The sequence below is a fragment of the Malus sylvestris genome, chromosome 3 (assembly GCF_916048215.2).
Source record: "Malus sylvestris chromosome 3, drMalSylv7.2, whole genome shotgun sequence".
Classification (NCBI taxonomy): domain Eukaryota; kingdom Viridiplantae; phylum Streptophyta; class Magnoliopsida; order Rosales; family Rosaceae; genus Malus; species Malus sylvestris.
Window position 1 is genome coordinate 35257472 of NC_062262.1, and position 21330 is coordinate 35278801.

The 21330-nt window shown below is 38.2% G+C and overlaps 2 protein-coding genes, 2 long non-coding RNA genes and 1 pseudogene across 6 annotated transcripts in view; 2 read left to right on the forward strand and 3 right to left on the reverse strand.

Moving 5' to 3' along the window:
- The window catches only part of LOC126615797 (disease resistance protein RGA2-like), a 42601-nt gene extending 29303 nt beyond the window's left edge, over nt 1-13298 (reverse strand). The window contains exons 1-4 of one of the 2 annotated variants that reach the window (XM_050283705.1): nt 10096-13298; nt 9525-9951; nt 8959-9426; nt 8198-8829 (exon numbers count right to left, since the gene is read on the reverse strand). In XM_050283705.1, coding sequence (XP_050139662.1) covers nt 9663-9951; nt 10096-13187 — 3381 coding nt within the window. In that variant the 5' untranslated portion in view covers nt 13188-13298 and the 3' untranslated portion in view covers nt 8198-8829; nt 8959-9426; nt 9525-9662. Of the gene's footprint in view, nt 1-7973; nt 8117-8197; nt 8830-8958; nt 9427-9524; nt 9952-10095 lie in introns of those variants that run through there. The other variant, XR_007620900.1, reaches the window with a different exon arrangement.
- Nucleotides 1790-4455, reverse strand: LOC126615794 (zinc finger CCCH domain-containing protein 32-like). Its single transcript, XM_050283704.1, has 6 exons — nt 4320-4455; nt 4086-4203; nt 3579-3641; nt 3298-3417; nt 2870-3157; nt 1790-2793 (listed from the first exon to the last, which is right to left on the reverse strand). Exons 1-6 carry the CDS (start codon nt 4352-4354, stop codon nt 2446-2448), a joined length of 972 nt encoding a protein of 323 aa, XP_050139661.1. The 5' UTR covers nt 4355-4455; the 3' UTR covers nt 1790-2445.
- On the forward strand, nt 2970-16448 carry LOC126615802 (uncharacterized). The gene is made up of 2 exons (XR_007620904.1): nt 2970-3101; nt 16366-16448. It is a non-coding gene; the product is annotated as an uncharacterized LOC126615802 (long non-coding RNA).
- On the forward strand, nt 4708-6914 carry LOC126615799 (uncharacterized). Of its 2 annotated transcripts, XR_007620902.1 has the most exons (4): nt 4708-4842; nt 4965-5117; nt 5574-5751; nt 6677-6914. It is a non-coding gene; the product is annotated as an uncharacterized LOC126615799 (long non-coding RNA). The 2 variants fall into 2 exon arrangements; XR_007620901.1 differs by lacking the exon at nt 6677-6914 and having other exon boundaries at nt 5574-6600.
- On the reverse strand, nt 13640-18080 carry LOC126615792 (zinc finger CCCH domain-containing protein 32-like; annotated as a pseudogene).
- Between the last annotated feature and the right edge of the window lie 3250 nt (nt 18081-21330).

Genomic DNA, 21330 nt, shown 5'->3' on the forward strand with positions numbered 1-21330 from the left:
TGAAGAGGTGTAAAACCTGTGAATGTCCAACAACAAAGACTTTGGAGTGTGTCGTCGAATATATGCAGCGCATCATTTCTGTCTCTTCTGATAAAAATGTGTGTCCATGACTCCTTCGTGTTCCTCGCACATTCCCTACGCATGCCTCGAAACCTTCATCTGCAAGGACAAATCCCAGCGATTCTTCTCAAGAATTTAAGAACCATGCATCACCTGGTTAAGATCAGGAAAAGCCGATAACCAAGTTCAATTGAGTTTGAAGCACATTAGAGCCTAATGTATAATGTATCCCATGGATGTTCATCACCTTACGCAATAGTTAGTTTTCAAGAAAAGAAATTTCAACAGAACCTGAAAACTTCAGATCAGCGAGCACCATATTGTGAGCTATATATTCAAATTCTGAGCGACTTAGTGGTATGTTGAAAAAAATCGGAAGGAGCTATAAAAGTAAGGCTTTTCACTAATCAGGCGTTGAGAGATTCAATATTTTACTCACAGATCAGTTATGGGGAAACACTCCCCACCAAAGCAATCTCATTAGTCCTTCACATCTCAAACCAAACAGAAATTGCACTAACAAACACGACTTCTATTAGTCCTTCACATTCCAAACCCAGTAAGAAGCCAACTTTCGTCTGAATCTGGAAAACAAGCAGCAGTGAATTTAATTAATCTTGGTATCTCAAAGTGACTCAGTTTAATCACAAATTTAAGAATTAAACATATAAATGGGCAATTTTTAGTGAAATATTAATTAGTATAGTACTCACTGTGTGCTCGGAGCAAGAGTACATTTGATCCGCTGCAGATTTTAAGATGTCCTCACATGCTTCCATGCAACACTCAGTGTCTGAGACATTTGATCTGCTGTTGAAGCTCAACAACGAACATTGTGTATAAAATATCGATGAAAGTAAATTAAGCCCATGTGTATAAACTCAAACCAGTCCTTCATTCATCCCATGTGTATAAGCAGAAGCTGTATGGTTATTCGCTTCCTTCATCCCATGTGTTTCTTCTTTGAATCAGTACTACATATCGATGAAAGTAAATTAAGAAGCAAAACCTGAACCAGAAAAGTTTGAAAGCCTTATTATGTAGTTTGGAAATTGCCAAGAACTGACACGGTTGTGCAACATAATAATTGAATTGAAGAAGTCCTTACAAATTGTCATCTGGCCGGTTGCTTGGTAGCTTCAATTCCATCTAAACTCCTAAACCGTCTTTAGTTTCAGTACCTGAGAAAGACAAGTAGGGAAATTAAAGAGAAATTAAAAAAAATTGAAGTAAACTCTGTGGGTGGTTCGGTGGTTGGGGACGAATTCCAAATTCGTATTTTATGCGGCATGTCTTTGTTCAATTTCTGGAATTGGTGAATCTGACATCACATCTTTCTCCTGCCTCAAATGTATAATTTATAACTGTCCCCTTAATTCCCTAAGCTTTCCCAGTTCACCAAGACCAGCACTGTCCCTCAACAAAGAATTGTTTTCGCTTAAAACAAATTTATCCAATGTACTAAGACCGGTCAGCTCCCCCAATCCACGTGGCATTCGAGTCAATATCCAACAGCCTGCCAAGATGAGATGCCTTAAGTTTATCATTTTTTTTTATGTCTCTAGGCAATTCCACAAGCTCCCGGCAGTAAGAGAGATCTAGTGTTTCCAAATTCCAAAGTCCAACTATCCATAAGGTTTTTCAGCAACCAGAGGCAAATTTGTTTTTCGAGTTCCAACTTATAATGTGTTGCCCTGTCATCTGATTCCTATATTGAGCACATTACACATAAACATTATTCCTACATTAACCATACAACTACTTATGCTCATTGACACATCTTCTAAACTGGCGCCCACCGTACAACCCTACAATATTTGGGGGCATGAAACACTAGCAAATCTGGATAGGTACCTTTGGGTTTCAAACCTGAGACCACACGGGACAAACCCATGTGCCTCAGCCACCCTAATGAGCCCCTCTTGGTTGATGCTCATTAAATATCAAAATGCCTCCTTAAATTACATCAATCACCAATCAGGTTTGTACAACACTGAGCATTAACTTCTTCAGAACTCAATGGCAAAGATTCTTGTACAAAATATAACCTTAATAAAAGAAGACTGCTAACGAGACCAAGGTAAACGAACATACCTACCTATACTGCAGAACAATCAAAATGAAAAACATGCTTACTCAAGCTATAAACATAGTATGACAGCCTTTTCTTTGCCACCTAATTTGTATTTCATTTGGTTGTACAAAGGAGGTCAACCAGGTATGCCTTTAGATATGATAGTAGCATCCCACAATCCCCTTTTGGAAAAAGATTACTGTTTAATCGAGTAAAAGAAAAACAACTCTTGGGTCTACCAAATTGGATAACCAAGTGATGAACTTGATAACTTCTAACAGCGGAATTTAAAAAATAAAGATAAAAATTCATCAAAAATAATATAAAACAACTTTGCATACCGGACGGAGTGGGAGACCCATCGGACTAAGGAGACAAGTTATTCTCAGTACAGTTCGATCCCGAGGATGATGATACCTACAAGATGGTCCATATTTACAGTCCCCAGTTTTCAGATAATACTCGCATTCAAGTTCGCCAGGCTTCTCTGGGAAAACTTGTTCACTCCGGTTGCTGCTAGAAGGACCAACAGAAGAGGGTATGGAGGCATAAGGGCTTGCAAGTCCGTGTGTTGGAGAAGATAGCTGTGTTACTCCATATAAAGAAGTTGCTCCAACTGTGGGTTGAGCTCCAGGAGATGGTACAGGACTAAGAGGTGCCTGCACCAAGTAATAACATATTACCATTAGTAATGAACTTCAATCATATATCAACCTGAATATGTCTTTATCATACCGAATACGGACTCCAACCCTGAATTGGAACAACTCCAGGAGGAATCAAGACAGGACCGTAAGTCCCTTGCACATATGATCCAGTTAATAGTGGAGGCCTAGCCACCCTCAAACTGGTGGAAGCCTCCCCATACTGTTCTGCCAAAGGAACAGGAGACTGCACCGACAGATAAAATTGGGGTGCAGAAGCCGGTATTGTTGTTCCAGCAGGCTGTGGATGATGGAATTTACAGGTTATGCCAATTTTGCATTGCTCCGTTTTCAAATAGTAGGAGGATTCATTCTCGCCCTGTTATCAAAATAATATAATTAAAAAAAAAAACAACAACAACTGTGAGCCACTTGCTCCATAAATTTCACAAAAGTCTACACACACCCATATGTGGATGAGAGGGAAACAGAGAGACAGAGTCAGAGAGGAAATCAAACCGGTCGTAATGGGTATCCATAAATATTTAGGGGAGCTCCGTTTAAGGATCCAGCTCCATGTTTTGGATGGTGGAACTTGCAGGACGCACCAAATTTACAGGTCCCAGTCTTTAAATAATACTGCACATTAGACAAACATATGCCACAATCACATATGAAGTTCAAAGCTCAAACAAATAAATGGACAACATAACAAAGTTGCCAAAAAGTTTCCAGATCTACATTGTCATTATCAGGCAGGAAATTCACATTTTACAACAGATCAGAAAGCTACTGCATACCTGACATACAGGTTCCCCCACTCTCTCTGGGTAATCCCCTGTAGCTCTTACAGTTGCCACGACCTACGTGCAGCATCAAACTGAAATCATAAACAAAAGATAACAAAATTCACAAGCAAAGACGATTTCAGTTACCAATAAAATCCAAGCAGTTGTAACTAAGATGACATTTCCCACTGCACCGAGCCCAAAACATAAATATTAGGCCTAATATTTTCATCAAGACTAGTTTAACTATGTCGAATAAATTCCAAAAAAAGTTCCCATTTCTTTTCCCCAGCTTTCTCAGCAAACAAACAATCATCTAGTTTCACGTAAAGGGACAAAAAACTACCTGCAACAAAACACTCAAACTTACGAAAATTCAAAACAACCTATATGTCCTGTTGCAGTCACCTATCACTGAAAGCTTGAGTACTAGTTTACATATCAAAACCCACAATTGAGCAGTATCGAAAAGGCTAGTTAACTGATTGCTATGCAAGTTTACAACGAACAAGGACTTACCGCAGCACGATCACGAGATATCCACAGAACCCGGTTCGCATGTAGTAGACACAGTTGGGCACGCCGGGTCTCTCCGGGTACGACTCGCTGCTCGTCAGCCCCAATTGCCACATTTGCTCTACAATTCACCCCCAAACCAGAACAAAACGCCAATCACAACCCCACATTACCAAACCAAACACAAATCGAGGTCAAACGAAGCGAAATTAAAACGCCGAGCAAGTAAAGGAGTACCTTCGAGGCCGGTCTCTCCGGCTGCAGGGCTCCATTCCTGGTTCGACCCGTTTCTGGCGGGGCTTCGAGAGATGAAGCTGAGAGGTTGTACCTCATGGTCTGCACTGGATGGTCAAACTTGCACTGACCATTTTGCAGGTAGAATGTAAATAGTATCAGAAAAAGATATATATGCGATTTTTCGTTAAAAATAAATAATACTGAAAATATTTTGTTAAACCTCGTTTTTTTTTGTTATAAAATTAGCCATATATCTTTTGTACATAAAGCCGGAGGCCCAGTTTGGGGTCCCGGGCTTGGACAAAAATACTAGGACGAAAACGACGCTCAGCCAAAAAAATCAAAGCGGCAAAAAAGAATGCATAAAATAATCGAAGGATAATTATGTAAATTTACTTTTTAATAAAATAATGCCCTGCTTCTTCTACAATCTTCCACACCGTTCCATTTTCTCAGTAGGCACCGATCAGTCGAACACCGTCCAGGATTGCGTCTCCGAATTCATTAGCTTCGTCACCAGCGAGTAATTTTCACCTCTCTCTCTCTCTCTCTCTATCTCTCTTTCTCTCTCTACTGTTATTTACTTTGCCTTTCAATCGGAATTTTTTGTATTGATTTTGAATTGGGGTTTTTTGGGGTGTCAAGGGCCAGCGATAAGTGCCAGAAGGAGAAGCGAAAGACCATCAACGGCGACGATTTGTTGTTGGCGATGGCCACGTTAGGGTTTGAGGACTATATCTGCATATAATTAGTATTTAGGATCTTATTTTTTTGGCTTTTCAAGAGCAGCGGCAGGAGGTACCTTTTCGTTTTTCTATTTTTTTAATTTCTAATTTTTCTGCAAGATATGAAAATATTGTATGAATCTCATGTACGATTATCGCCAAATGTATATATCTTTCGTGGAATTCTTGAGAAAATCCAAGCTGAATTCCATTCTGATTGAAAGAAATTTAATACCAGAAAGCTTGGCTCCCGTTCTGATTTGAAGAATTTTTTCACTTGGATTAAACTGCTAAATTAATTGTATTTTGTGGGTTCAATTAGGGATGTTTTTAGTATCTTTTTTTTTTTATTACAACAATTCTGAAAGGGACTCAATTTTCGGAGTCTTCAGTTATTGTAAACTTGTTTTTTGTCGAAAGTTTTTTTTTTTCACCTTTTGGTTTAGGCTTCTCTAAGATATCGAAGCTATATTTAATGATTTCATGTTTTCTTTAATTGTGTTACATCTTAATTTGATGGTGTTTACAGAAGGATACATGTAGATGTAGCAATTGTTTTGTAAGAGCCAAAGAAAATGTACATCGGCTTGGGTTAGCAGTTGCTATTTCATCCCACAGATGGAGACGCTATTGATATTGAGTAATCTTCAAAGAAAGTCACCTCTTCAGAGAAGCAATATGGCAGCATTCGTTAAGCACTTTCCAAGGTACGGACTTCACCAATCCCAGGTTTTAGTTTGTTTCTAATTTATTGAGTTTTTAGGGGCATATTATGTAATTAAAGGGGAAGGAGGGGTCCAATTTGGTTTCGAAATCTTGAATCTGATCAAATGAAAGAATCAAAATTCAAAGATAATATGCCACCAATCATAGGACTCTGACTTCCAACTCTGCTGCTGCACTGAAGGATCATACTTTTCTTCATACATTGGAAACATTTTTTGTTTTTTTTGGTTTTTTTTACTGATATTAGTAGCTTTTTAGGGTTGAACTATTTGATTTCACAGATTCATTACAGACACATTACATAGTTACATTTTAAATTCGTATTTCATAACTTGGTTGCTTGATTCTAATGTCGATTCGTTACAACAGAAGTGAACTTTTTCTACTTTAAGCATGGAATTTTTGCTTTTGTTTTTATTGTTGTTGCCTTGATTGTGGTTATCTGACTGATTAATACTCCATCATATATTGAGCAATATCGTGCGGCTCAAAGAATTTCGTATGTGTTTACGCATATTTTGTACTCTGAATAATTGTAATCAAATTCCATTGCTCCTAAGCTAAGGTCAGAATTTGTAGCATATAAGGGAAGGTTAGCAGATACTTACCAATTATCCAAAGCTGGATATTAAGTTCTTTAACATTAATATCTTTTTGTATGTGTAGCATCTGCTTGGAAAAGGTTTCAACTTTATTTTTTATTTGTTGGATGATCAATTGATGTATTTTATGAAAGTTGATCTGCAAGATGTAAAGATGATTTCTTTGTTTATGTATACTGTTTAATTATATCAATGGAAATTGGTGCTGCCATTGTGGCAGTAGATGAATTTCTGGCTTTTGAGATGATGTACTAAAAAATTTTGATTTCTTTTTTCTTTGCATGCTTTTCTTTTAATTTTGCAGGAATTCTCACGTTGCTTTGATTAAGTTATACATGGCCATGATAAGGTATTGCCCGTCCCCACAAACATTTTGTACATGTGTGGCATTAATATAGTTTGTTTTCTGATTGAATTTGTTTTTCATTCAATGGGGTTGGTGAGCTAAATAGCAAGTGGCTTTTTAATCGTGTTTAAATTGAAGTCCTAATTTCGTTGGTTTTGTTCATAATTAGTGTGTTATGTTGTTTTCCTTTGTGTTTTATGTGTCTGTTAATTTATGGGATTCTTGTGTACAAAAATATTTTTCTTCCATCAAATGTATGATAACGTCACATTCATTCTTTTAGTGTTTAATTCACTTTTCAAATCCACGTAGATAAATACATTTAAATTGTATAAGTCGCGCGTAGAATGTCGTAATTATAAAAGGGCCTTCCGCATGCGCTAATCGACATAGGGGCTTTCAACAAAAAAAAAATCGACATAGGGGCACAAAAAGGCACGAGATCTAACATTAAACATCTAAAAACGTCCGTTGCTTCATGATAATACCATTGTTACAATGTGGCCGTAAACCGAGAGATTTGGACCATTCAAGAGGGTGAAATATGAGTTGTTCAAGTTTTTAGGTTTTTGTGAGGTGGATCACTGAAATGTGAGGACTGTAAATTAAATTGAATTGTCCGAATCTCTTAATTCACAAACATCAAACACAAACATAACGAGTGGATCTCAATCCCCAAATTATTGTCATTGGTTGGTTCCTTTTCCTTTTCGCTGCTTTTGTGTTCCCACGTGGTATTTGGTTATAGTTAATTTACATTTCTTGTATCACCACATTTTAATTCTACAACTGGAAAACAAAAGCAACCCAAAGAAGGCCAAACTACAAGGCCAGTAGAGTATTTTCATGCTTGGGGCGAACACTCAAAATATGTCTTTTTTTAATACACCAACATATAATAAAAAAATTATTTAAAGAGGGCTGGAACCCAGTCGAAGCTGGGGGGCTAGGCCCTCACGCCCATATTATATTACTAGAAGAAAAACATACAACGGGGGACATGATACCTAAACCCGTCGATCAAAAGCAAAATCATATACAACCACTCCGAACAGTCAACATGGCCATCACATACTGAATCCAAAAAGTTGACGCTCCATTCACCACACATGATGTACAGAAGATAACAAAATTACTACCTACTTAAAACTCATAACATTGAGTAAAAAGAATCATCTGAAAAGATGAACAGATGCATCAATTCTATTAGAGAAGCCAATCATGCGGTATACTTTGAAGAAGATGAGGAATACCTGATCAACATACATGTTGACCATTCAAAGTGCAAATTTAGAAGTGATATGCTCCAAGTATGATATTGGACAGAAAAGACCAGGCAGATTCAACCAGTTCTGCTATGTCCGGCTGGGTGAGAGCAGCTAAAGGCATGATTGTTCCCTAATAACATGAATAAATTGAGTAAACACCAAAAGTAGCAGCAAGGGAAGGAGATGTGAAGTAGATGAAGAGGTGCAAAACCTGTGAATGTCCAACAGCAAAGACTTTGGAGCTTGTTGTCGATATATGCAGCGCATCATTTCTGTCTCTTCTGATAAAGATGTGTGTCCATGACTCCTTCGTGTTCCACGCACATTCCCTACGCATACATCGAAATCTTCATCTGCAAGGACAAATCTCAACGATTTTTCTCGAGAATTTAAGAACCATGCATCACCTGGTTAAGATCAAGAAAAGCCAGTAATCAAGTTCAATTGAGTTTGAAGCGCATTAGAGCCTAATTTAAAATGTATCCCATGGATGTTCATCACTTTACCCAATAGTTAGTTTCAAGAAAAGAAATTTCAACAGAACCTGAAAACTTCAGATCAGGGAGCACCATATAGTGAGCTATACATTCAAATTCTGAAATAATCAACTTAGTGGTATGTTGAAAAAAAATCGGAAGGAGCTATAAAAGTAAGGCTTTTCACTAATCAGGCGTTGAGAGATTCAATATTTTACTCACAGATCAGTTATGGGGAAACACTCCCCACCAAAGCAATCTCATTAGTTCTTCACATCTCAAACCAAACAGAAATTGCACTAACAAACACGATTTCTATTAGTCCTTCACATTCCAAACCCAGTAAGTAGCCATCTTTCGTCTGAATCTGGAAAACAAGAAGCAGTGAATTTAATTAATCTTGGTATCTCAAAGTTACTCAGTTTATTCACAAATTTAACAATTAAACATATAAATGGGCAATTTTTAGTGAAGTATTAATTAGTATAGTACTCACTGTGTGCTCGAAGCAAGAGTACATTTGATCCGCTGCAGATTTTAAGATGTCCTCACATGCTTCCATGCAACACTGAGAGTCTGAGACATTTGATCTGCTGTTGAAGCTCAACAACGAACATTGTGTATAAAATACGCAACCATCCAACTACACAGTTCAAAACTCAATTTAGAGCTCTTTCTAGTGAGATATTAAAGGAAGAAACAAGGTACAGAACAAGCACACTAAATAACAATGCAAGCAAACCAACAAAGAAAAATATGAAGAGGGACCTTGCATGGGCGGCTACTTCCCATATTGTCAGTTACTTTTATGGTGGAAACTCAAACCCGTCCTTCATTTATCGCATCTGCAGAAATGAGGCACATGTATAAGCAAAAGCTGTATGGTTATTCGCTTCCTTCATCCCATGTGTTTCTTCTTTGAACCAGTACTACATATCCATGAAAGTAAATTAAGAAGCAAAACCTGAACCAGAAAAGTTTGAAGCCTTATTATGTAGTTTGGAAATTGCCGAAAACTGACACGGTTGTGCAACATAATAATTGAATTGAAGAAGTCCGTACAAATTGTCATCTGGCCGGTTGCTTGGTAGCTTCAATTCCATCTAAACTCCTAAACCGTCTTTGGTAGCTTCAATTGCATATTTCAGAGCTTATACTGAATTTGGCAAGTGCAAATTGAAATAAGTTAGAAAACGCACCTTAATAAATGTAAATGGATGGGATGTGAGCAATCTTAGGCCAGTCCTCCCCTGTTTCCTTCTTGCATCTTTCGCTTAACATGGGGCATTTCTCAATCACCAATGTATTTAAACAGGGGAGTCGACGAATCCCTTCTGGCAGTGATGCCAAATTAGAGCAACTTCTAATTTCAAGCTGCTGCAGTGACGTGAGATTGCTTATTTCTTCCGGTAGTGATACCAAATTTGGGAAAGATTCAATCGTAAGCGATTGGAGTGATGGGAGGTTGACGACCAATTCTGGCGGTAATGTCAGATCAGAGTAATCTCCAATTGTAAGCTTCTGAAGTGATGTAAGATTGGCGATCCCTTCTGACATTGATGTCAAATTGGAGCAATTTCCAACTGCAAGCTCCCGAAGGGTTGTAAGATTGGCGATCCCTTCTGACATTGATGTCAAATTGGAGCAATTTCTAACTGTAAGCTTCTGAAGTGATGTAAGATTGGCGATCCCTTCTGACATTGATGTCAAATTGGAGCAATTTATAACTATAAGCTCCCGAAAGGATGCGAGGTTGCCCATCCCATGATATGGTAGTAATGCCAAATTTGGGCAATCGGCAATCGAAAGCGATTGGAGTGATGGGACGTTGCCCATTCCTTGTGACGTTAGACATTCCAAATCCTCAATATTATTGAGTGACAGATCTGTTAATTTGGAGAGATGAGGGGAAGAAGAAGAGGCAGAGACATCAACACCAACATCGTGTGTAATATCAGATGCTCCTCTAACAAACAAGGAATCAACAACCTTCCAGCTGCACCCGCTGAGAACTATTCCCTCCACATTTGGATACAGAGGCATCGAAGATAGATTAGGACATCCACTGATATTCAATTGAGAAAGAGAGGGAAAAGAAGGCAACGACAGATCTTCCGTTGATGAAGAAGAAGAAGCATTGTTATGAGTGTGCGTCCTCCACCATCCCTTCAGAACAGGGCAAAAGAATACCCAGAGCTCCTCCAGGGAGGGAAAGAATGGGATCTTCATCATCTCATCACTCATACTATTACTGCTGCTGGTATTGTCTGATATGTACTCCAACTTCTCAAACCCTTCAAGTTGAAGAAACTTAAGGGATGGGAAATGATCCAAGGGTGGAAGATGTTGGCATCTATGACACCCCCACAATCTGAGCTCAACAAGATTTATGAGAGAAGAAAACCAACTCGCAAACCTCACACCACCATAACACCACACGAACAACTTCTTTAGATTTGAATGGGGTTGCAATACTTCCATTGACATTATAATATCCTTCTCATCAATTGCGTTTACATCTTCTCCACGTTTCCAACATAAATGCAACGAATGGAGATGCTGTTTCTCCTTGAGAGGTGTACCAACATTTGATTCTGACATCACATCTTTCTCGTGCCTCAAGTTTCTAATTTCTAACTCTCCCCTTAATTCCTTAAGCCTTCCCAGTTCACCAAGACCCGCAGCACTGTCCCTCAACAAAGAATTGTTTTCGCTCAAAACAAATCTATTCAATGTACGAAGACCATTCAGCTCCCCCAATCCACGTGGCATTCGATTCAATCCAACACAGCCTTCCAAGATGAGATGCCTTAAGTTGATCATTTTTTTTATGTCTCTAGGCAATTCCACAAGTCTATGACACCCACTGAGATCTAGTGTTTCCAAATTCGAAAGTCCAACTATCCAATCTGGAAGTCTATTGATGGGATTCCAACTAAGACCAAGATATCTCAAATGTTTCACTTTTTTAAGACAATTTGGTAATTTTATAATTCTCATGCCATCGAGACTCAACATACGCAATGACTTAAAATTTGAAATAATTGTAGCACAAAATGAATTGCATGGCCGACTATTATACATTAGGCAAGGAAGAAGAAAAGTTCGTATCTTTTTTGCTTTTAGCAAGGAAGTTGGCACTTCCCATTCCGACAGATCAACATGAAAATTGAAAGATACATGACGAAGCTTTTCATGAAATTTCTTTTGGTTCCGATCAACTACGGCGCTTCTGACCCCCGACATTGAGATTGCAAGTTCATTCATGAGATCGTGCATTTTACAACTTGTTATTATACCAAACTCATCTTTTTCTTCTTCTTGAAAAAACGATCTGCACAACAATTCCATATAATACTCATATGCAACATCCTCCAAACTCTCGTTTTCACCGGATGACTTAATGAACCCTTGCGCCATCCAAAGTCTAATCAACATCGGTACAGAGATTTCATAATCAGGTGGGAACAAGCTACAGTAAGCAAAACAATGCTTCAAATGTGATGGGAGCACATCATAACTTAGTTTAAGTGTTGGTAAAATTTCATTTTCTTCCTGATTTATTCTTGAAAGTTTATTTTCTTTGAAATTCAACCATTCTGTTTCGTGATATTTGGTGTGCAACATCCCACCTATTGTCCTAATAGCGAGTGGAACTCCCTGACATTTTCTTGCAACCTCCTTCCCAATTGCCTTAATTGTTGAATTCTCTGGCTCTTTTCCATCTTTAAAAGCCATTTCCTTAAATAAAGACCAACTGTCCTCTTGATTCAAACCCCTTAAGGTGTACGGTTTAGCTGTGTCTGATATCTTCGCAACTGCTTCACTACGAGTGGTTATTAGTATTCTACTACCTTTTCCACCCCCCATTAACAAGTACTTCAAGCTAAGCCATTTCTCCCGATTCTCATTCCACACATCATCCAACACAATTAGGTATTTCTTTCCGTCTACTTTTCTTCTAAGATCATTTTGCAGCTCATCCATATCAATCTTGTCAACTTTTAGTATTTTCTTAACAAGTATATCCAACTCAAATACATTAGAGACACATGACCATATTTTCAACTCAAAATGATTTTGAATCACCTCATCGTTGAATATGAGTTGGGCAAGAGCAGTTTTCCCTAATCCTCCAAATCCAACTATGGAAATGGTTGACACATTCTCAGTTGAGATGGGATCCAACAAAAGTTGAATAATTGTCTTTGTATCTTCATCTCTCCCTAAAATATTTTCCTTAGGGACAAATGAGTGAGTGATCCTCTCTCTAATTATAAATCGTGTATCTTCACAATTTACTTCTAAGGGAAAGGCTCTACGGGATGCAACCTCACGAAGCCTCTTGTTAATATCTTTTATCTTATGACCCATCTTTAGCCCAAAAGCAAGTTGATTTGAGCTAGAGAAGAAGAGGCGTACCTTCTTTGACATCTTAGTATTGCCACACATCATTTGTCTCTGCTGAGCTTCAGTATTAAGCTCATCCAGCAGGTCATCGGCTTCATAAACTGCATCTTCTACGCTTTCGAGCCACAGTTTGACTTCATTGTTGGTTTGCTTTAGCTCAGCGTCAAGAAGAACACCTTGGAATCCGGCAACTATCTCCTGGAGCTTGTGGAGCTCATCTTGGACACCCCAAATCAATCCGATCTCTTGGAAAGCAAGGGAGCCTAGCCTTCCGATGATCCGTGCTGCAACGTTGAAGAGAACTCCTTCCGCCATTTCTTGTATTCAGGACAAGCAAAAACACAAGTGAAGTGAATTAAAGTAGTGAAAGATGCCTCCCCCTGCTCTTCTTTATACGCCCTTCTCTCATCCAACCACTCACTCATCATTCCATGTATTTAATTTGCTTGGCATCTTCCATACTTATTTTTCCAATGCCGGGTCCTCCACGTTGTGTTGTCTTTAATTTGCTTCGCATCTTCCGTACTTATTTTTCTAATGCCGGGTCCTCCACGTTTTGTTGTCTTTAACAAAAACAAATAAATAAACAATGCTACTATTTCGCCACCGACATTTTCACAAACATTTGTTCTACTAGATCGAAAAATAGCAGTGCCGATGGTCATACGAACACTAAATAAAAATGAAAACTAACGAAAAGTAAAAAAAAAAAACCTTTAAATTTAACGAAAAATGTCAAATAAAGATGTAGTAAATAGTACCAAAGAAAGGTAAAAATATGATTTTTCGTTAAAAGTGAATGGTACCGAAAGTATTTCGTTAAAACTCCCTAAATAAAATTACCCTTAACGATACATTTGTAATCACTTGTAAGAGATGAAAAGAAGATATGAGAAATTTCAATACTGCAGCTTTATTTGGAATTTGTATTGGATTGCAGTAATATCGAATCGACAGAAGCATCAACAGTGTGTGTGCGTTTCCTACTACTGTGGGATAAACAGATTTGGTTGATGGACCAAACCATAGACCGAAATATGACGCCCTTTCCACAATTGACCCGTTACACATTTACTGTCGACATCTATATAAACAGCGCTGCTGGAGATAATGAACGCGCGGCTTTGGGTATTACTTTAAATCGATCGACGAAACGCGCCACCTGGTCTCGTGCTTCTGCTATTGCTCAAGGGGGATGAAGTCTGACTGGACAGTTGCACATCAGATAGTGAAACAGAACCGCTCTGTGAAAAAATCAATCCACCTGAACTACTTGAGGTGTTCCCGGAAGAAGGCACTCTGGTTGAGTAAGTATCCCTTTTGGAAGCTGAAAGTAATTCGGGCCGGAGATCCGATGATGAGGATGATGGAGCCAGGGTGGCCAGCAGAGACCCAACCGGATATTGAACAACAGGCATATCAACGAGAGATGAAGCTGAGAGGTTGTACCTCATGGTCTGCACTGGATGGTCGAATTTGCATGTAGATCCAAACTTGCACTGACCATTTTGCAGGTAGAATGTACACGGTTGCACTCCCTGTCCAAACAAAAGCACGTTAATTTTCTCCATAGAATGACATTGTTTAACAAATTAATGAAATATACGCAATTCACTACATATATAGTATAATGCTCATAATAATCTAACATTAAAAATCTAAAAACGTCTGTTGCTTCACGATAATACTTTTGTTACAAAGCGGCTAACCAAATTTAAACAATAAAACAAAAAATGTGAAGAAGACTGAACCAGCAAGACCAGATAAAGAAAAGCAAACCTACATTAGAGGGGAAAGACATCTCAAAGAATGAGGGCAATAGCAATTCTATCAACGATGAACAAACTGATAAAAAGTAACTGTAATATAGAGAAAGCAAAAATATAAAACATAAAGTGAGCACTGAGAATAATGCAAGTGCTGAAGCACAAAACTCAAGCGAAGATACGTATATATCATTGCAAGGGCATACACAGCATAGATTATTTTGTTTCAGGACTGCAGCAAAGGTTTCCAGTCAAGGAACCTTCTGTCATCTTGCTCCTTTATTCTAAAGGACCTTTTGGATAGATAACTATTTCATAAGGTTTTTCAGCAACCAGAGGCAAATTGTTTTTCGAGTTACAACTTATAATGTGTTGCCGTGTCATCTGATTCCTATATTGAGCACATTACACATAAACATTATTCCTACATTAACCATACAACTACTTATGCTCATTGACACATCTGCTAAACTGGGGCCCACCGTACAACCCTACAATATTTGGAGGCATGAAACACTAGCAAATCTGGATAGGTACCTTTGGGTTTCAAACCTGAGACCACACGGCACAAACCCATGTGCCTCAGCCACCCTACTGAGCCCCTGTTGGTTGATGCTCATTAAATGTCAAAATGTCTCTTTAAATTACATCAATCACCAATCAGGTTTGTACAACACTAAGCATTAACTTCCTCAGATCTCAATGGCAAAGATTCTTGTACAAAATATAACCTTAATAAAAGAAGACTGCTAACGAGACCAAGGTAAACGAACATACCTACCTATACTGCAGAACAATCAAAATGAAAAACATGTTTACTCAACCTATAAACATAGTATGACTGCCTTTTCTTTGCCACCAAATTTTTATTTCATTTGGTTGTACAAAGGAGGTCAACCAGGTATGCCTTTAGATACGATAGTAGCATCCCCCAATCCCCTTTTGGAAAAAGATTACTGTTTAATCGAGTAAAAGAAAAACAACTCTTGGGTCTACCAAATTGGATAACCAAGTGATGAACTCGATAACTTCTAACAGCGGAATTTTAAAAAAAAAAAAAAAAATTCATCAAAAATAATATAAAACAACTTTGCATACCGGACGGAGTGGGAGACCCATCGGACTAAGGAGACAAGTTATTCTCGGTACAGTTCGATCCCGAGGATGATGATACCTACAAGATGGTCCATATTTACAGTCCCCAGTTTTCAGATAGTACTGGCATTCAGGTTCGCCAGGCCTCTCTGGGAAAACTTGTTCACTCGGGTTGCTGCTAGAAGGACCAACAGAAGAGGGTATGGAGGTATAAGGGCTTGCAAGTCCGTGTGTTGGAGAAGGTAGCTGTGTTACTCCATATAAAGAAGTTGCTCCAACTGTGGGTTGAGCTCCAGGAGATGGTACAGGGCTAAGAGGTGCCTGCACCAAGTAATAACATATTAATATTAGTAATGAACTTCAATCATATATCAACCTGAATATGTCTTTATCATACCGAATACGGACTCCAACCCTGAATCGGAACAACTCCGGGAGAAGGAATCAAGACAGGACCGTAAGTCCCTTGCACATATGATCCAGTTAACAGTGGAGGCCTAGCCACCCTCAAACTGGTGGATGCCCCCCCATACTGTTCTGCCAAAGGAACAGGAGACTGCACCGATGGATAAAATTGGGGTGCAGAAGCCGGTATTGTTGTTCCAGCAGGCTGTGGATGATGGAATTTACAGGTTATGCCAAATTTGCATTGCCCCGTTTTCAAATAGTAGGAGCATTCATTCTCGCCCTGTTATAAAAAAATTTAAAATTAATTTTTAACAACTGTGAGCCACTTGCTCCACAAATTTCACAAAAGTCTACACACACCCATATGTGGATGAGAGGGAAACAGAGAGACAGAGTCAGAAAGGAAATCAAACCGGTCGTAATGGGTATCCATAAATATTTAGGGGAGCTCGGTTTAAGGATCCAGCTCCATGTTTTGGATGGTGGAACTTGCAGGACGCACCAAATTTACAGGTCCCAGTCTTTAAATAATACTGCACATTAGACAAACATATGCCACAATCACATATGAAGTTCAAAGCTCAAACAAATAAATGGACAACATAACAAAGTTGCCGAAAAGTTTCCAGATCTACATTGTCATTATCAGGAAAGAAATTCACATTTTAAAACAGCTCAGAAAACTATTGCATACCTGACATACGGGTTCCCCCACTCTATCTGGGTAATCCCCTGTAGCTCTTACAGCTGCCACGACCTACGTGCAGCATCAAACCGAAATCATAAACAAAAGATAACAAAATTCACAAGCAAAGACGATTTCAGTTACCAATAAAATCCAAGCAGTTGTAACTAAGACGACATTTCCCACTGCACCGAGCCCAAAACACAAATATTAGGCCTAATATTTTCATCAAATATACACTAGTTTAACTATGTCGAATAAATTCCAAAAAAAGTTCCCATTTCTTTTCCCCAGCTTTCTCAGCAAACAAACAATCATCTAGTTTCAGGTAAAGGGACAAAAAACTACCTTCAACAAAACACTCAAACTTACGAAAATTCAAAACAACCTACATACCCTGTTGCAGTCACCTATCACCGAAAGCTTGAGTACTAGTTTACATATCAAAACCCGCAATTAAGCATTATCGAAAAAGCTCATTAACTGATTGCAATGCAAGTTTACAACGAACAAGAACTTACCGCAGCACGATCGCGAGGATGGTTGTACCGGCACCGACCACCGTATCCACAGAACCCGGTTCGCATGTAGTAGACACAGTTGGGCACGCCGGGTCTCTCCGGGTACGATTCGCCGCTCGTCAGCCCCAATTGCCACATTTGCTCTACAATTCACCCCCAAACCAGAACAAAACCCCAATCACAACCCCACATTACCAAACCAAACACAAAACCCTAGAAACCCCAGATTACGAAATTAGCCCAAATCGAGCTCAAACGAAGCGAAATTAAAACGCCGAGCAAGTAAAGGAGTACCTTCGAGGCCGGTCTCTCCGGCTGCGGGGCTCCATTCCTGGTTCGACCCGTTTCCGGCGGGGCTTCGTCCGTACAACTCCATCACAAAAACGGCGGCGTGTTGGGTTTCCTGTACACCTTCAGCAACTATGAGGAGCAGAGTAAGGGGGAAAGGGAGAGCTGTACAGGATTCCCACCACCCTTCTAGAGAGGCCTTTGAAGGATCGGAGAAGCTCGATCGAGCGGAAGAGAGTGTGAGAGAAAGGGGAGAGAGAGAGAGAGAGAGAGAGGAACGGAGACGGTTGCTTCACAGTGATGGAGAAGCTTAATTGCTCTCTCTCTTAAAGGGAACGTATTCGTACTGTCTGGTATCGGCCTTTTGGCTTCACACTCACTGAAAGTTTGAAACACTCTTCCTTTCTCTCTCCTCATTTTCGCTCTCCTCCTTTTGATTCATTTATGGAAAAATCTTGGGTTTGTTTGGGGAAGGACTCCAAATATGGATTGGTGGGGAAATTAATCAGATTCATTTCTCCTAATCTATCAAATTAGGGAATTCGTGCAGTTGAAATTTGATCAAACGGTTACAAACACAAGTCTACCTTAAAAGTTATAATAACTTCAGTCGTTTGATCAAATTTTAACGGTACGGATCCTCTAATTTGAAGGACTAAGAGGAAGGGATCCGAAGATCCCTTTCTGATAGGTGGATTAGAACACGAAACCTCGAAGACATAGATGACTGTTATTAACTAATATTTTATTACTAGTTCGGAATGTTAAAATAACATTTTTGTGGTGCATGTAAGTCATTTCATCAAATTTAAAGTCGAGTCTCTGGGTTGTATTCACTCGATACTTGTGTAATTCAAGTATTGGTAACATTAATGGTAATTATGTCTGCTTTGAAGAGAGATGTCTCGTGTTTCTTTGTACTCTCATTGACAACAAGTTTTATGTTTGATTATGATTGACGTATCATATAACTTAGTTGAATCTTATTCTTATTTTGTTTTATCGACCAATAATAGAGATGACATGCAGATAGTTGATCAAGTGACGATACATTTATTGCTATTAAATGAGCGAACACATCACGCAGTCAGATGAAACTTGACTAAACTTTCATCCTTTGTTTAAACTCTCATAATCTCATTGATAACAAATTTTACATTTACTTTATAACTGGCATATTCTGTAACTTAATTGAATATGATCTTCATATTGTTGTATCAAAATATTAAAACGACCAATAATAGAGATGACATGCATATAGCCAACAAAGTGACTATACATTTTGTTACTGTTAAATGAGCAGACATATCACGCGGTCAGACGGACTAATCCAAAATTTTCTATTTCATTAGCCACTTGGATAACGTCTCTTTCCGTACCGGACAAAGTAAAGGGCACCAGGAAAGAGAAAGTTTAGTTTGGGAACAACCGACGATGGACTTTGGAAATTACGAAGCAACCCTGGAGATTGGAGTAGGCTTCTAATTGGCTTGTTCTTTATGTTCGGAGCCGTGCACAAAGGACGCCATTGTGCACTGTACGGCGTGTGGTCGGGCAGTTTATATTCTAAATGTTTATATTCATTATTTTTATCAGGTACTGTTTATTTTAACGAAAAATTACATTTTTACACTAAAAAGTTAATTATGGTACTATTCATTTTACCTTTATTTTGTCATTATCGTTAAAACTCAAAATTTTCAAACTCTTTTCATTAATTTTTCTAAAATTAAATTGGCGCTAAACAAAAAACCCAAATTGGTGTTAGAAATGTAGCTTAAAATGTCAAGATGGTTAACGACTCGATCAATCATGGCTAATATATCTGGGACGCTTACGAACAATAAGATAATTTACACTAAATTAATCTAAACTAGCATTTGTCTACAGAATTTGTGTGTATGAACATATTTTTTTAGAAAATGAGAAGGAGAGAGGGAGAGAGAGAGGACGTGGGGAGTGAAAGGTTTTGGTTTTTTATTTTTTATTTTTTATTTTTTTTATAAATATTGGAGATATTTTAACATCACCTGTAGGTGAGGCTTTAATAAAAAAAAGTAAAATTTGAACATGTGAAATTACATTATTACCCATCATTTTTTTTTTGTGTGATAGAAAACTAATTTATCTTTTCACTCTCTTTTGGTTGACAAATAAGATTTTATTAATTAGTAGAGATTACGAAAGAGATCGACTCAAATTAAAGTGCAGAGATAAAAGCACACTTTTATAGTCAACTCAATTAAGCCTGAGTGTGCATGCAGTGCACATGTTGATTGAACGGTAAGGACATGTACGATTTAGGCCAAAATGTGCAGGGCCGGCCCTGAGAATTAAGAGGCTATGTGCAAGATTTAGATGGAGGCCCTTCATCTTTTTTAATATTGTATTTTCTTTGCTATTTTTTTTTTCAATTTGTATCTATAAAATTTAAATACTACAAATTAGAGCACCACTTTGAGTGGACAATAGTGTTTCCTGTCTTAAAAGGTATTCGGTTTGAAATATGTTGCATGATTTTTTTTGTGTAAAACTTATCAACCTTTTAAGTTAATAAATTTGCAAAACTTCAAAATAGCAAAATAGTTCCACAAGGACTCGAATCGGAACCCTGTGCGGTGACACCTTTTACACACCCTCAGAATCGGCTCTGAAAACGTGGAGAAATTTTGAATAAGGGCTGGGTGGTGGTAGGTAGTGGACAGGCGGTTCAATTGTTTTTTTAATTTTTTTAATTAAGTTAAAACCTTGCGTGTTACAATGATCAAACTAAATGTTAATAAAAATGAAGATAATTTGGTCGCATTAAAATAGAAAATCTTTTAATTGTGCTTATAAGCTGTGGTACAAATGTCGGCACCAATTTTATTTCACTATATTATTTTTGCATTCATGTTATAATTTGTTTTTTGATATAAATGAAGTTGAACCAATGATTTAATTAAAAAAGGCATGGTCCCATCATTTGATAGATAAATATAATTAGCGCTTTTGTGTACCTTACCATATTTGTTCATGCCTTTATAGTGATAGCAACCATCACCCACTTTTGTTGCTAACTAGCTACTTACAAGGATACTATATAAGTTTCCTATATGTTTGTCAATTAAGATGTATTCAAGGGGTTGGCTAGTTGGTAAGATCCTCACTTTGTGTGTCGCCCCATTAAGGTTGGAATTCCGTTGCCAACAGTTCTCGTTAATGTGCAATTTGTAAATTTCTAAGCAAATACATACTGATTACAACTGCCAATTAGGTGTTATGTGTATGTTCTTCCAATTCTAGGTTGTGAGTATGCCGTCACGCTGATGATGAGAATAAAGGTTCTAAAAGTCGCTAGGCGCCAGTCGGGCGGCGGGCTGGGGCCTAGCGCCTAGGCGGCTAGGCGGTGCATAGGCGGATTAGGCGGATTTAAGTAAATATATCATATTTCGTGTAAATAAGTGTCTGCTTATACTTGAAATATAAATAATTTCATCATAAACTACAAAATAGAATGCATATATATCATGAAGTATTGAAACATAATGAAAACATGTGAAATAAGGATATAATGTGTGTTCATTTAAGTATGTAACAAGTCTATTACAATTTATTGGAAAAAAAACAAAATGCAAAATGAAAGTTATCTATTTTCTGTCTAAGTGAGTTGCAACTTAGGCGGGTCTAGGTGGGTGCCTCAGCAGGTCTAGGCG

What these genes read in the sequence shown, in the direction of transcription:
- LOC126615794 (XM_050283704.1), bottom strand. Translation starts at nt 4,354, where the DNA reads ATGGAGCCCTGCAGCCGGAGAGACCGGCCTCGAAG. An exon ending in TATCTCGTGATCGTGCTGCG is followed by an intron (nt 3,642 to 4,085) that starts GTAAGTCCTTGT and finishes TGCTGCACGTAG; the next exon opens with GTCGTGGCAACTGTAAGAGC. An exon ending in ATGGATACCCATTACGACCG is followed by an intron (nt 3,158 to 3,297) that starts GTTTGATTTCCT and finishes TTTTGATAACAG; the next exon opens with GGCGAGAATGAATCCTCCTA.